The sequence below is a fragment of the Alnus glutinosa genome, chromosome 6 (assembly GCF_958979055.1).
Source record: "Alnus glutinosa chromosome 6, dhAlnGlut1.1, whole genome shotgun sequence".
NCBI classification, from domain to species: domain Eukaryota; kingdom Viridiplantae; phylum Streptophyta; class Magnoliopsida; order Fagales; family Betulaceae; genus Alnus; species Alnus glutinosa.
This window is the reverse complement of record NC_084891.1, coordinates 9,796,699-9,812,842: the sequence shown is the minus strand read 5'-3', so window position 1 is coordinate 9,812,842 and position 16,144 is coordinate 9,796,699. Positions and strand designations below refer to the sequence as shown.

At 34.1% G+C, this 16,144-nt stretch overlaps 1 protein-coding gene and 1 non-coding gene across 2 annotated transcripts; one reads left to right on the top strand and one right to left on the bottom strand.

The window, feature by feature from the left end:
* The first annotated feature begins 571 nt into the window (after positions 1-571).
* On the top strand, positions 572-660 carry LOC133872138 (small nucleolar RNA snoR116). The gene has a single exon (XR_009900981.1). It is a non-coding gene; the product is annotated as a small nucleolar RNA snoR116 (small nucleolar RNA).
* Positions 661-5,609: 4,949 nt separating this feature from the next.
* On the bottom strand, positions 5,610-9,283 carry LOC133871278 (gamma-glutamylcyclotransferase 2-1-like). Its single transcript, XM_062308686.1, has 10 exons — positions 9,191-9,283; positions 9,009-9,071; positions 7,919-8,040; positions 7,723-7,799; positions 7,528-7,584; positions 6,982-7,038; positions 6,824-6,864; positions 6,546-6,617; positions 6,373-6,452; positions 5,610-6,247 (listed from the first exon to the last, which is right to left on the bottom strand). Exons 3-10 carry the CDS (start codon positions 8,025-8,027, stop codon positions 6,069-6,071), a joined length of 672 nt encoding a protein of 223 aa, XP_062164670.1. The 5' UTR covers positions 8,028-8,040; positions 9,009-9,071; positions 9,191-9,283; the 3' UTR covers positions 5,610-6,068.
* Between the last annotated feature and the right edge of the window lie 6,861 nt (positions 9,284-16,144).

Below are 16,144 nucleotides of genomic sequence, written 5' to 3'. Positions count from 1 at the left end.
TTTGTTACATTTTTTTGTTCGTGCCATTTGAGAATTTTTCTCTTTGATGTAACTAATCTAAACCTTTCTTTGATCTCTTAATTTTTCCTTTTTCTTTTTATTTTTTTGCAAGTTTTCTATTTGAGTTTCGTTCTAATTTATTTTTGAGAAAAATACATTTTACTCCTAAAAGTTTCGCAACTTTTTCACTTTACCTCTAACATTTAAAAATTGGCAATGTTTACCTACTAAATTTCTGAAATTGTCAATATAACGCATATGTTAGCCAAGCCCATCTTTTCTAATGAAAACCAACTCACGTGCGTTGCACATGGGTTTTTAAGGAGAAATATCCTCAAAATACCCCTTAAAAACAATTAAAAAAAAAAAATCGTTTGGGGTAGCCCCCCATATGACAATTTCAGAAACTTAGGGAGTGGACATTGCTACCTTTTAAACATTGAAGCAAAAGTGAAAAAGTAGGGAAACTTTTTTTTTGGGGGGGGGGGGGGGGAGGGGTGGTGTGGCTAAATGCTTTTTTTTTTTTTTTTTAATGTATATTGAAGTTGTAGTTTTCTGTAAATTGTTATCGAGGTTATGATAAAAAAAAAATCTATACCATTAAAATATGAAAGCTCTTTGGAGCTTGTTGATGTCACTATGAATCATTATTCTCTACCAATTTTTCTTTTATACAGAGTACACTTTTTTATCCTAAACTTTACACGAGGAGATGCTCTGTCATCCGAAAGACAATTTCCTCCAATCGAACGCACTCATCCAAGATTTAATCTCTGTCGTTCGTTTTTCCGCGCTTGCTACTGCTATCGACATGTCGCATTGTGTCTCATTTGAAAAGGACTACCTTTCTGTTCAAACGGGGCATTATGGATTTCCAAAACTTTCTAAGTCTTTAAGCCTATATTTCATCCCTAGCCACCCATTAGCATGCAGACCTATCCGCACTTAACTTACTATCACTCATGACATATTATAGGCCTACATTTTATTGCTTTCCTCTTAAGTTTAATAATTTCATAAATCATTATTTTTCTCTTTGGTGTTACATTTTGGGCTTTAAAAATTGGTTTTAGGTTGCAGTTTAGTTGATGATGAGTAGTGAGCTGTAAGAGTGTAGTGCCCCGCATAAATTAAACAACAATATTTATAAAAATTAAAATGAATTAACCCAATTACTCTCACTTAAATTCCAACAAAAAAATATATAATCTTTTAATTTTAGTCACTTCGAACGTTCGCCATTCTCCTTGGAAGGTTCGAAGAAACCTTAGCACGAACGTTTCATAACCCTCACCAGAACGTTCGATGGTCACCCTAGCTGATGCAACCCTTATCATTATCCTCTTTGGGAACGTTCGATGCTCCTGAAAAACGTTTGACGTGTCGTTTCTGGGAACATTTGAAGTACGTCACAAACACTCAAACGTGTCCGAAGTATAAAATTATACTCATTCAATCTTATCCACTCCCCTTCCCCTATAAATACTTCTCATCCCCTACGTTTTTCATGCACCATTCCTCCCTATGCAACCTACCCTAAAAAGCCCAAGTAAAATTAACTAATTAGTAGCTAACTCCATGGTTCGTCTCCCAGTCTTATTCTAGGAAGAATAAGACCACAAGGATCTCATCCTCTCCGAAAAGAATCTGCAGCAGAAGACTTTCACTCAAAAAAAATATAGCAATTTAAAATCCACAATCACAATAAGATTAACTAGAGTAAAACTAAGACACTATAATACAGATAGTCGAATCTCTCAACGTACGGTCAAAAGACCAGTCATTAAATATAATACAGATCCAGAACCCAAAATCTCATAGTCATAACAACATCAAAAGTCAATTTCTACACTTAAGAAGATAAAGCATAAAGATGATATCTATCATATCAAGGCGAGAATCATTGCCTCCTTTCCGCATCCGGCCAACCAAACGAGATCTAACTCCTAAAAAATTATCCTGAGCACTCCCTCTAACAGGATCAAGTATCTCTCCAGGGTTATATATATAAAATAATACATGTTTCATAGGTGGAAAGATACAAGCGTAAGTCCACGACTTAATTAGTAATAATATGCATGATATACCTGTTATCATATGGCGAACTCAGTTTAAGATGATCATGGATGCAGTATAGATATATTACATGCTTATAGCAAATGGATCATATCATAGTCCAATTCCACATGGTTTATCCAGGATATTAACCCCTCCCAGTAGGGTTGGCGCTGTCCCCTGAGACCTGTAATACAACACCGGTACTCTAGATATGTAAGCATATCGTCATACACTAGCAATTCGACCAAGTCCGACCTCAGGTGGCCCATGCTACTAGCAAAGCTATAATCGTGGCCTTCATTCAAGCATGGAACACTGGCCACAAAACAACCATTGGATCCAAGGCACATCATAATATTATCATAAATTTGTCACCATAAAGAAAAACCCATATAATAGTAAGCTCATAGTCATTATCCCGCACGAGATGGTGTACCATGTCATACGATGCAATTTAATTTTCACTGTATTTTACATGCATATTCTTATAATTTCATTCGTCTTATTATTCCGTTAATCACCATTCATTTACATAAATGGAGTTCACAGTAATCAAAATGCATTTCATGTGAGTTGTAAACATGCATGTTTGGTACACAAAATAATCATGCTATGTGGGAAAATAATAACAAATATCCATGCACTTGTGTCGTGGGCTCCTTCGTAAAGTCCTCATGAGGCTCCACAACCTCGTAATTTGAGAAAAACCTACCATTAGTCATAATCTCGATTAAAACTAATTATAAGCTATAACAAGTTCAAAATAAGTATTATGTCTAACCCACGAACGTTCAGGACACATGTTCGAACGTTCGGCATATGATGGTCAAATGTTCGACTAATGAGGAATGATCGTTTGAAGCATGAGGATCGAACATTCGACCAGGGAGATCAAACATTTGCTCCTAGTAGAAACCTAATTCCAAACAAAATTGAACTACTTCTAAGCAAGACTTAGGATCATAACAACGCTCTTAATACAGTTCTAAGCCTTATCAACCCATCATGCAATAATCACAATGTCTAAAACATCAAAACGTTACACCTAAATTAAGATCATAGTAACGACTAGAGGATTAAACCTATAATTAAAAGCTATAAAGATAATTCGATAGCATAACGGCTACAAAATAACGAGTTTAAGTTAAGGGCATTACTTTCTTAGTGCAAAAACGCCTTCCTCACACCAAAACACTCTCACATACTCTCACTAAAGTAACACCAACTCTAAGGGCGGAAAATAGCAAAATAAAACAAAGGGGAGGTGGGGTATTTATAGGGGAGAAGTTGTAGAGAATAAATGATGAGTTACTTTGCCACCTATCGAACGTTCGTGTACTGTTGCGAATGTTCGTGGCACGAAAAGATCGTTGGATGTACGATTTGTCGTATATACCAAAGGCATGGGATCTACCTTCTAACACGTAATTCACCGCGTCATCTAACGTTTTCATGGTGGAAAAAGTTCTCAATGAGAAAATCGATCGTTCGCAATCGATTGTTCAAGATTCTAAGCGAACGTTCGGTCAACGAAAAAAAGTCACAAGTCTAATTTTCAATTAAGACCTTACTTAATCTTATTAATAATCTGCAGTGCTACATACCCACCCCATTTCTTGAGAGAGAGAGAGAGAGAGATTCTTTAGAAAACGCCGATAAATTTAAATGCAAATTTCTCAATGTTTTCACTTGTTAATGCCCATAAATCACATTTATTGGCATTTAATATCCACCAGTACATAGATAAATTTCTCTGCAAATATAAAAATACAGAGAATTGTCTTCAAGATTTCTTGGCATATATCAAAACGCCGAAAATGTTTATCAATGTATAAGAAATGTTGCAAAATGAATGCCGAGAATGTTAAAAAAAAAAAAAAAAAAAATCTTAGCATTTGCCTTTATGTCGAGGAAAAGCTTGTCCCAACACTGGGTATGTCAACGTATGCAGAGAAATAACTCTCGGTCTTTTAATTTATTGAACACCGAGAAAGAGATTGTAATGCCCCATTTTTTACAAAAAGACGTAAGTGATTATATCTAAATGATCATGTGACATTACTACATCAGATATGATAAATCTCGCAGTGAAAAAATATGTATATATTTTTTTTTGAACGAGAGGTACAATTTTCTTATAACACATTAGAGCTTGTCTAAAATACCTCAATATAAATAAATATGAACAACATGTTCTTACATAATAAATACACACTATATGATAACATATGTGTCACATGCGGCACTAATACTACGTAATCATTATTTAACATTGTTGGACCACAAAGGGTGCAAACCCAAGTGTAGGTTTTCGCAAGTAATAAATCACGGTAAGTCCGAGGTCGATCCACAAGGAATGATTAAACACTAGAGAATAATTTTTACTATTTTGCAGAAAAGAAAAAAAAAAAAATAGGAATTTTGCTTTTGGTTTCCACTCGAAAGTGGAGCAGAGGAATATAATTTAAATTAAAAAGTAAACTATAAAACTAAAATAAATAAATTTGATTTTGAAGATGATATTAAAAAAGACTAGGGTTTCAAGGATTCACCTAGTATTTTATTATATATTCATGAGACACAAAATATAAAATAGATTAAACATGGGTTGATTGAGTATTTGATTTCAAAAACATGAAACAATAAATTAAGCATTCAATATATTTTCGAATTATAACAAATCAAACAAAGTAAGCATTTGATATAAACAAAAATAATAAGGAATCAAAATAAACTTGTCCCATTAAATTACCTTCAAATAAAAAATCAACCCCACAATTTAATCATTCATCTATGAAGAACAAACAACATGGTCTCAAGAATACATAATAAAAATATTAGGCTTCACCTCTAACCCTAGCTAGAGGTTTAGCCACTCATGGTTATGAAAATAAATTCCATAATCAAAGTACAAAACATAAATTAAAAACAAAGAAAATAAAGTTTCAACTTGGCGTCTCTATGTTCTTCTGTGCTCCTTCGCTCCTCTGCTCTTTTTCGGAAGAACAAAGCATGATATTTAAAGAGCTTGCAAGGTCTTTTTGGTACTTTCTTGGTGGTCTAGCTGAGGAAAGAATCACATCTTGCACTAATTGCACAGCAGCCCAAGGATGGAAATAAATCAGATCTTGAATCTATGTTCCCATTAAGTTTGGTTTTGGCCACTCTCATTTTGCCATTTGTAGGCAGCCGAACCGCCCCAAGGGCCTTGAGGCCACTCCCATATGCCCAAAAGGGTAGCCCCACATGGCCACTCTCATTTTTATTTTTTAATATTTTTTTATTTTTTTTTAAAAAAAATTAAGCTATATTTTTAATGAAACATATGACACATGGTAAGTTTTGATTGGTTTGATATAAAAATCCGCTAGATTTTTTTTTACGGAAGATGGAAGGAAGTAGTATTTCTGTATTTACCCATAACTAAGCAAGGTACTATGATACAAAATGAAACCTGAGTGAAAAAAAAAAAAAGTTAAAATCGAAGGACTGATAAAGCATTTAACCATTCACCGCAATTAAAAAACTCATTTGCAGGAACTCGAATCAAATTAAAATGCAACAATCGAAGACATGAGTATAACCATAGTTGGCATATAAGTAAACATTATATTCCATCCGCAGGACATTTGTATCAACTTTATGGAGAGAAAAAAAAAAACAGGTCTCTGTTACCATTCAACAGTAATTGGCGGCCTGCAAGGTAATGACGGATTTTCTCTTGGTTTGAAAATTGAAACTGAAACTAACATCATCTGCGTGTTCTACATCCTGTATTTCGTGTTGAAAATTGTTTAAGTCACTCTTTCTAAGTCCAAACCACGGGTAAAAGGGTAAAAGGGCAAAAAGTGTCTAAGGTCAAAGTAGGCTGCTAAAAACAACAGAAAAACTGATTTCTAGTAGGGAAAATCTTAAATAAGAGGTAAAAAACAAGATAGTAATCAATGGTGTGGTGGGGTTAGCAGGCTCCGCAACGTATCCAATTCCTCCTATAGTTTGACATCTTCTTGTTAAGAGTCCATGGCAATGGCTTCTGGAAGTGGGTGGACTTTAAGAGTGGGAATATGGGACTTGAGTGGGATGTGGGATGGCCCGACCAACTTCCTCTCCTTTGGAATTCCTTTCCCTACGATTCCAAGAACCTTCCGCACCTCATTTGCAAGTTCTATCACCATGTCATCTTCATGGCCTGTTCACAAATGATCAAATATCATAACTATAATAAAACCTAGTCCCTTTGTTTTATTTATATTTAAAAGGCAAACATAAAGGTTTCTGATATTCTTGTGCTTGGTGTCAGAAAAGGAAACTCACCAATATCAGACATGGCCTTCTCTAACAGGAAAAGGTAGTCTCTATTGTTCCCGCAGGGCCCAAATGCAGTTGCAATTTGGCTGAACAAGTAAATGAAAAATCAGTGTGAAACATTCAACAACAAAAAAAAAAGAAAAAAAAAAAAGGGAAAAACAAAATGTTGACTGCTTTACCTGGCCATTTCTTCCAATGGAGCAGGCCCCAGGTAGTACTTGTTTGATTCTTTGTCTGGAGTGGATGTGAATCTGAGAAAGAAAAAAAAACGGAAGTTCTGTTAGGAAGATACATATACAAACCATCTCTAGCTTCACCGAATGATATCAATTTGTATTTTAAAGGGAGAGGAGAAAAAAAGAACCGTTCCAGATTCCATCCATTGCTCTTTGTTTTTGTTAAATGATACGAAACAAAGAGGAGAGAAAGTAAAGAGATACACAACAAGATTACTTACACTATGACTCCTGTTAAAGCAGGCTCAAAGGAATCCACTTCCTGGATTAAAAGAGAAAACATGCAATGGAAATAAGAACAAAAACAGAAGTGTGAACAACAAGAAAGTATGAACTTGACAACTCCCGGCAAGAGACACGAGTAAAATCAAAATCTAACCTTGTAGAAGTTTACGAGAGTCTTTTCATCATATTCACATTCCCTCCGCTCCAAATACTGTATTGAAAAGATCACTTAGTTTATTTATACAATAAACATTAGTCTGAATAAAAAATGACAATTGTTAACCAACTTATTCAAATAGAGGAGAGATGACATGTTGCCAATGGCCTTTGAACCTAATGGGACTTCCATCCCCCGTTAGTATGGGCTGGTACGTATGGTTCACTTGTCTGGTGTGCGAGTGAATTACCAAGCAACCCAAAAAATAAAAATAAAAACCAAAAGGACAGGAGCAAGAGGGTATTGGAGGTGGGGTAAAGAAATTCCCAGTATAGAATGAGACAATTTTTGCAATTGACATGAAGCAGGTAAAAGGCCTTCTGAGTGCTCAGTTTCTTTTAAAATGAAAACACCCCACAATTATCTCTGCCTGGGTTGTCGCTTGTATCAACAAAGCAAGTAAACTAACCCAAAAACAAATTACAATACCAAGTACAACTAGCACACTCCACATCTAAACAAGCTACATTTCAAAAGACATACCTCCATTGCCAATCTTTCCCTCTCAGGGCTTCCCCGAACACAATAAGCAGCACCCCACTGACAAAATAATTTTAACGTCAGAAAATCAACCAAAATTCAAAATCTTTATTGTAAGGAATGGCACACACATGCCTCCATCCTCACAACTACAGTATATACTAACATACGTTATAATCATTGTTAAGTTCTACTTACGCATACAGCTCCTTCTTCGTATTCCAATGTGCAAGTTCGTGCAGGGTGTTCAGGTGTACCTCTGTGATCAATGCAAGCTGGCGAAGAGCAAATGGAACAAGCAGAAACAGTTATAATTGAGTGTTCAGGTATAAACGGACTAATGACTTCATGAATATTACGTCTATGAACACTTGTATACTGAGAAGAAACTTACCAAGATCAAATACACGCCTATAGTCCTTGATGAAGCCTATCACTTTCTCATCGTATTCAAATCCTGGGTTCCACACCAGTGAACCATAGCCGAAAACCCAAAATACCATGGTTGTATGACTCCTGGCAAAAGAAGTTTAATTACTAACATATCTACTCAATAATTTTATTTTTTGATGAATACCAAATATACTCAAGAAATAGTCAGGAAAAGAACTTGAAATCAGAGGTTCATATTAACCAAGTTAAGGTCCTCAATCTGGCTGTATCTCTAGATTTTTAAGCAATTTTTTTTTTTTTTTTAAAGTTTGCAACCAAATCGCAATTCATTTCAGTTCCATATCGGCACTTCCCCCACCCCATAGAAACATAAAATCGCCCAAAACTAGGTCAAGCAAATACTCCTGGAAGATCAACTAGAAGTTTTGACCGCTAATCCTTTAAATTCTTGACTTAAATTACCCCATCTATATATAAATTTGCAAAAACAATCAACCTGAACGACATGTATCCATTTTGGGTAATTTTGACCGATCTTCGTCTAGTTTACACACGAACCTCAGATGTGTACATTTCCCCCACCAAGTTGACCTAGTCCAAGTCAATTCAAAAAAGGCTAAATACAACTGCTTACATAAGCTAATTTCTTTTATTATTTGCATAACAATTTTGGAACAATGAGACAAATTATTCATTGACTTCTTTCTACACAATCAAATTCAGGCAAAATAGAAAACAGAAAAAAACCCCAATTTATTTTCTTTCCCCCTTTACGGTACTGATCAACATTCAGAGATATTCCCTATCACATCCAAAATGGAGAGAACATGCGAGCTGGGAGTCGAGCTTTAATTATCTAAAAACTAAAACAATGCGAGAGAGTTTCATATTTTTTTCTTCTCCATGTTTTTCTCAGCAACCAAACAAAGCGCACAGATCATAATGCCCAACCACAATCCACATTCACAAAAGCACCAAAACAAAATCAGCGACATTGCTCAGCGGATCAAAGGAGAAAACAACTAATTAACCCAACAAAAACATTATAACATGCAGAACAAAAGCAATCAAACGAAGGAATAAGTTCTTACGAAAAGATCTTCGAATTTTCCGGAGAAAATGAGAGAGAAAGTCCACAGAAACTCTCTTGTGATCTGAACCAGAACGAGAAAGCGATAAATATGAAGATCGTATAGTATTGTGAAATATGTGACGGCAAAGAGAGAAACAAAGCCAAACACGATATGGTTTAGCTTCAGCAATTAGGGTTTACCTTTGTTTCTCTCTCTACTCTCTCTCTCTCTCTCTCTCTCTTTCTCTCTCTCTTCTGGTTTCCAAGGGAGATAGATAGAGGTTTGAAGGAAGGGGGCAATTTATAATTGAAAACCAACGCGTGAGGAAGATGCCCAATTGCCCATGTATGTGTATGTATGTAAAATTCATGTTTACATACGTGGATTGGATGACATCCTTTCTCCTTTTTTAACTGTTTTTTTTCTTCTTCTTCTCTTTGTATATTCAATGAAATAATTATATATTCTTACGCGACCCATGAAAGATAAGTGTCCTGCCTCATACATGCTTTTAATTTAAAATCGATGAGCCATAGCATGCTTCATGCGACGTGGAAAAAATAATAATTGTGTTAATAATAACTCATCATTAAAATATAAAAAACGAATTAGGTCAAACAAAATAAAAATAGTAATAAATCAATAAGTATCGCATCTAATAAAAGAATAACATTGGGATGTTAATTTAAAGATAATGGGTGTATTTGGTAAAAAAAAAATTAGGAATTTTTTTTTTTTTTTTTTTTTTTTTTTCAGTAGCAGTAAGAAGTGATTAATGTGATATAAAGTATAAATAAGTTTTTAAAGAAAAAGTTAAAAAAAAAATAAAAAATAAAAAATTGTAGTTGATTTTTTTGTTTAAAAAGTGATTGATGTAATATAAAAGAAATATGATATGTTTACGGTTTCTATATAATTTTTGTGCAACTCTAATAATTTTTTTAAAAATCAATTATTAGATATGTAGGACCTACATATAAAAAAAGAGATCCAAAAGAGGCCGGAATCCAATGAGTTTAAAAAATGAAAAAAAGATATAATGTTTTAAAATTGACTTTTTTTTTTAAAAAAAAAAAAAGTGAGGTGGAGAAGGGTTACCAAATATAGCCAATGCTATTGACAATTCTAAGATTGAGATTTTTGCTACCGAAAAAGGCACAGTCAATAGTAGCGGCAAAACTTTTTAGATGGAACATTTTGTTTTCGTCTTATTAAAAAAGTGTTATATTAAAATAGTTTTGAATATTTTTTTTTTGTTTAATGAATGTTTTGAGTTATTTTTTATTTTTTTGTTAAAAAAAAAATTAATGAACAAAAAGCGTTTATAAACTAACAAAGTAGTGGTCAGGTCTGCCCTCCCCCCCCCCCCCTAAAAAAGTAGTGGTCAGGCCAAAATTAATATTCATTGCATATTGTACAAACTGTATTAGTGGCGGCCAACTTTAGTGAGTAGAAAGGTGGTCCGTTGACTAATTTATTATATTTGAACAAATTTAATCAAACATTTTCCTTACTAAAAGAACGTTAGGTAAAGGGGCAACCAAGTGCAGCCATAGGATGCATTTATGGTTGCAATTTTGTAGATAAAAATATAATTTTAAACCAAATGATATAAAATAATTCGTTTAAAAATTATGATTTAAATACGTAAAAAAATATTTTTTTTAAATTACGTGCAAATTGTTACTTTTTTGAAAATACATAATTTTAAAAGATAATTTATAATTTTAAAAGTCAATTTGTAATTTTGTCAGATATTTAACTGTGTTTTTTTTTTTTTTGTTATTGTTTTTTTTAACCCACCCCAAACTTAAAATACTAGTTTTATCCCTAATTGTAAGCATTTTAACCGAAGAGGAGCTGCTCCCTTTAATGAACAGATCCATCTCAAAATTTTGAAGGTGTAGAAAATTTTACATGCATTGCTCTTTAAATTAATATATTTAAGTACATTTGGGTTTCACATAATCAAATTGATAGACAAAAAATTGAAATAAAGCACTAAAGGTTATTTCTTGATTCCTGTCCTTTATTTATGTTTGCATTTAATTGTCTTAAAAAGGCCAACAAATCTCCAATTTAATTTTCTATCTCATATAGTTTTCAGAAAAAAAAAAAAAAAAAATCATATATTCATTTGGTTGTATACTTTTCTAATTAAATAGTAGTAGTCCTTAAATTTAGGTACAGCCTGCATGCATACATGCCAATATGCCATGAAGTAGTCATAGACCACAGACTAGACTAGCTGGTTGAAGTGTGGAAACGGGTAAAGAAGGTTCATTGAACCTGGACATATTAAGTAATTAATGCCGTCGTTTTTCGCGTCTTGACAGAGCAAATAACGGGAACCACAAAACGTGTGATTCCAATTTTCAGATTGCAGTCAAAAACAGGTGAAGGTAGTCTGGTTCAATGAATCTGGACGCTATTTCGTCAAAAAACATAAACGGTACGTTTAAGCAATCCTATAGGTCTCTCCGTGGATTTGGGATGCCTTATCTAGATATTCCTTGAATAACATCCACGTAAAGCACCATTAATGCATTATCAACATGAATGTATTATTATTATTATATATATATATATATATATATATATATATATATATATATATATATATATATATATATATATATATATATATATATATATATTGTTGAGGCAGCTTTTGGGTGTTCGAGTAAGATATTTAATAGAGAATATTTTATTTAACAAGTATAAAAATGGGAGTTCAAAGCTTTTGAAAACAAGAAGATCAAAGGATAGAGGGCTGATACATGGGGGACGGTTTTCTGTCCCCCACACAAATCATTTTCCCAAAGGATAATTTAAAGGTGAGAGGCTCAAAAAATTACAAATGAGAAAGGGAAAAAGGGGAAACATGTAAGAATGAGAAAGTAAAACTACAAATTTCATAAGAGTATATGATAATTATTTAGCACCTTGAGAAATTCTGAAGCTTCCATATCCCAAATGTTCATCATTTAACAGAGGGCTCCAATGTTGCTTAGAATGTCCATAAGAAAAGAAATTAAGCAGCAATCCCATAATTTTGTTTTTAATTGGACTATTTCATCTGGAACCAATTCTCCAAGCAGGAGATGGTTCTTTTGAGAAATATATCAAGTTGGTGTAAGAAATTTGAAAGAGAATGGGTTTTGGGAGATGGAAAGCTTCCCTTATAATGTATACATGTGTAGATCGAGAAAGCTCATAATCTGTGTTCATGTCTGTTTCATGTGACGTTAGTCATTGACGGAACTAAAAATTTAACTTGAGGGATAAAAAATCATTCATGCAAGAGAACATTTAGTGTTTTGAGAAAGAAAAAAAATTCATTTTCATGATAGAACCTAAGCAAAAGGAGGTGACCTCCTACTTCTGGGGATAGAAGCTAACAAACTTTATTGGACTTCAAGCTCAACTTTTGGTGGCTTGCAAAGAGGATATCTTGATCGAGTAAGAGAATGAGAGAATCACATCTGACGTCAAACAGGGACAAAAGTCGACCTTAGTGATTCGACGGTGCCCCGCTCCCACCTTAGAGACACATAGCCACTACTTGCATTTCTCCCCCCATTAATTCTTTCATTTCCTACTTCTCCTATTCACCTCTCTCAAGTCTCATTTCAACCCCTTCAAACGTACACTTTTACCCTTAAGAGCTCAAACCACATCATATACTTCACTAACTCATAAGACACCAAACAAGGAAAATTCTCTTTAAATTCTCATAGTGTTCTAATTAATCACATCATTGTTGTAGTTTATCCGTCTTTCAAAGTTATCATTTATGTTATACTTGAACCTATATGTGATAGTTTTGCTTAAATATTGAAAAACATGTTATGTTATGCTTAAACCTATATATGTGAAGGTTTTGCTTACTAGTGAAAATTTTATTTGAGCCATGAAAATGCGACTATATTGCTTTACTAGTTAACCAAGTCCATATAGTGTTAAATCTTTTCTTATCCATTAAAACACATGTCAAGAAATTTCATAAAAATATGTATAATAGTTAGCTAAACCTACCTAACATATACATCATCTTCTTAAATCACTTTTAGTTTTATCTTAGAAGACTATTGGTTTTGTAAATAACTAAGTGTATGAATATATGAACACCACTATATTTAATGAAAACTTGTAAAGTCATTTAGTAGCCAAAATGCATAATTTTCTAAGGAGGTAGTTCTATGACCTAAAAAACATTTAAATCTTTGTTTACAAGATATGTTTCTTTTCATTGACACTATTTGTCCTTTAAAAATAAGAACTTCATAATGGTCTCTTTAATAAGAATCTTTCATGGAAATGACTTTAGAATCTCATACCTAAAGCTCATATTTGTTCAATGATACGAAGAGTGGTTTTAAAACGAGTCTTGAGCATAAATTTTAGGTTAGGTCAGAAACTTTTATGGCCAAAAACCTCACTATTTAAATGGTGCTTTTCCAAGAAATTAATGCTCTGCTTGTTTCGGCGTAAAATGATTTCTGCATTTTTCAGTGTTTGATAGGGGCGAAAATAATAGTCAACCGGAAAATGATTTCTGTTTGACCAAAAATGCTTAGTAAATTTCGGAAAATGATTTACGCTTTTTAAAAGCGTAAATCGTTTTCCGAAGACGCCAGACGCAGTCGATCTATTTTAAACGGCACAGTCGACCTTTACGTTCAAGCAGCCGACCACCATCGAAATATTGTCGGTATCGGAATCCGACAACATCTAGTTAATGTCGCCGGAATCTGGCGACGGAATCCGGCCACCTTCGCCGGAATCCGGTCAGCCAGATTCCGGCGACCAATCTGACCGGAATCCGGCCATCTAGCTAGACCGGCCAGCCCTGGCCAGAGAGGCCGGTTCCCGACCGGCTCTGGCTAGAACGGCCGGCTGGCCAGACGGATCTGGCCAGATCCGGCTAGCCTGCCAGGATTCGGCCAGATGGCCGGAATCTGGCCTTTTGTGCCAGATTCCGGCGAAACTGCCTTAGAATCTTGTCAATCAGTGACCAAATCTCGTCATCGATGATTTTTATATTATTTTACATTAATATTTTTATGTTGTGAATAAAAATTGATTTTTATAAGTTAATATGATTGAATAAAAATATAAAAAAATATTTGCGATTTTCCGTACGAGCCAAACACCGAAAAATGCTTTCGACGGAAAATGGTTTCCTGAAAAATGACTTCCCTGAAACCATTTTACGACGGAAATCATTTTACGTTGAAACAAACAGAGCATAAGTGATTTCTTATAAATTGCATCAAGAAAAAACTTTTACTAGACTTGGAAAGTTTCTGTCCAGAAAATGTTTAGAACTTGTTTAATCCAAATTTTATTAAGTAATAAGTCTTAGATGTGTTTTGGGCCAAGTTAACTAAGTGCAGTACACTAATTTAGATCCATTTAGTGAGTTGTAGACTTGAGATGATTAAACTAGTTAGAAGGAAGTCCAAATAGCTCATTTCTTACCCCACGCTCCTATAAAAATAATTTTTAGATTTTCGGAAGAAAAAGCTAAATAATTTTTAAAGGAAATTCCAATATTAATCCTAATTTAATTATTTTATTAAAAGATTTTGGAAACGTTAATAAAGTAAATTAGACTAGAATAAAATACATTATAAGGAAAAGTGAAATCCAATTTTCAAACTAAGTTACAAAAAAAAAAAAAAAAAAAAAGAAAAGAAAAGAAAGAAACCTTTGGGTTAATGTAATAGCGCCCATAATTAATACCCATATTTAAATAATAAAATAAATAGGATAACGACGGTAACTTATTATTTAACCTCTTCCACGGTTTAGCATTATATACAAATTCACTATTAAAATGTATGATCTTCACTAAAAGGAGGTTGATACTTAGCGACTTCACGGAGTCCCACCCGCAGATCAGGGAGGTGTTCGTCCAACAAGGGTGGACATATTCGAGGTTGTCAAGGTGTCGCCCACCTTGGTGCACAAGTTCTACGTGAAATGAGGAGCTACTATGTCGGTACATTCGAGACGATGCTCCAATGGAGGATTTTTAGAGTCACTTCCGCTTATTCGAAATCTCATAGGCACACCTGAGGTTCTCGACTCTCCGTACCCTTGGACAAAGGAGCGGGCCCCATTACATTGCGAGATCATCGACTGTTTGGAGATTAGACAGTCCGAGACGGATACCCGTTGTGCTTCCAAGGATCTCCTAACAGACATTCTCCTTATTTTTCGAGCCGTTGCAGCCAACCTTTATCCAGTAGCCAACATCGATCCCATTGCACCAAAGAGGGCACATTTTATGTATGCCCTGCTACAACACTTACACCCCCATCGACTTCGCAACCCACGCCATCAAGGTCGTGTGGAACTGTCATCGGGGTGTGGTAGAAATGGGAAGAGTAATCACAAGTACAACAGCTTGAAAAATAAGTTGATAGACTGCTGATCTTCTGGTGCTGACAATCATTGGCACAATTTAGAAATATTTGTCAATCCTTGGAGGTTTAAATTTCGAACTACATTATGCTCATAATGGTGAGGTTCTATTTTCAATTGTTCTTTTTCAAGATTTGTAAAGTCATATAGATAAAACTTGTTTACCAACTGAAAAACATCATCAATCTGAAAAGATTCACTTGCAACTCGAAGATCAACAACCAAGCTAAGAGCATTTCTAGCAGCTTCCCTTCCCTTCCCATCCATTTTCCCTAAATATAAAGAACAAAACTACTTTTCGCTTCCTTATGAAAAAACACTCCACAACAGCTTCTCTTTACCTTTCCCTATATCAATTAAATATTATTTCCTTACTTTTTATTTATACTTTTTTATTCTTTATTATTTTATCATTACTTTTCACTGTTTTCAAATATCACATGCAAGACTTATTAAAGTCTATATCTGACTCTCATGTTTGATGTGCAACAGCTATTTTTTAACGGCTATCTAAATAGAACAAAGAGAATAGTCCAAAGCATGGATGTTTGAGTGGAAGAAAAAAAAAATAGTCCAATAGCTACTTTTCTTTTCTTTTTTTTTTAGAAAAAAAAATAAAACCTACTCAAGGGCCTGTTGTTATATATTCTAGTGCTGGGTGAGAAGATATAGAACCATTCTTTCTCATTTTCATCGATCTTTTAACCCAAATTTCTCTTTTA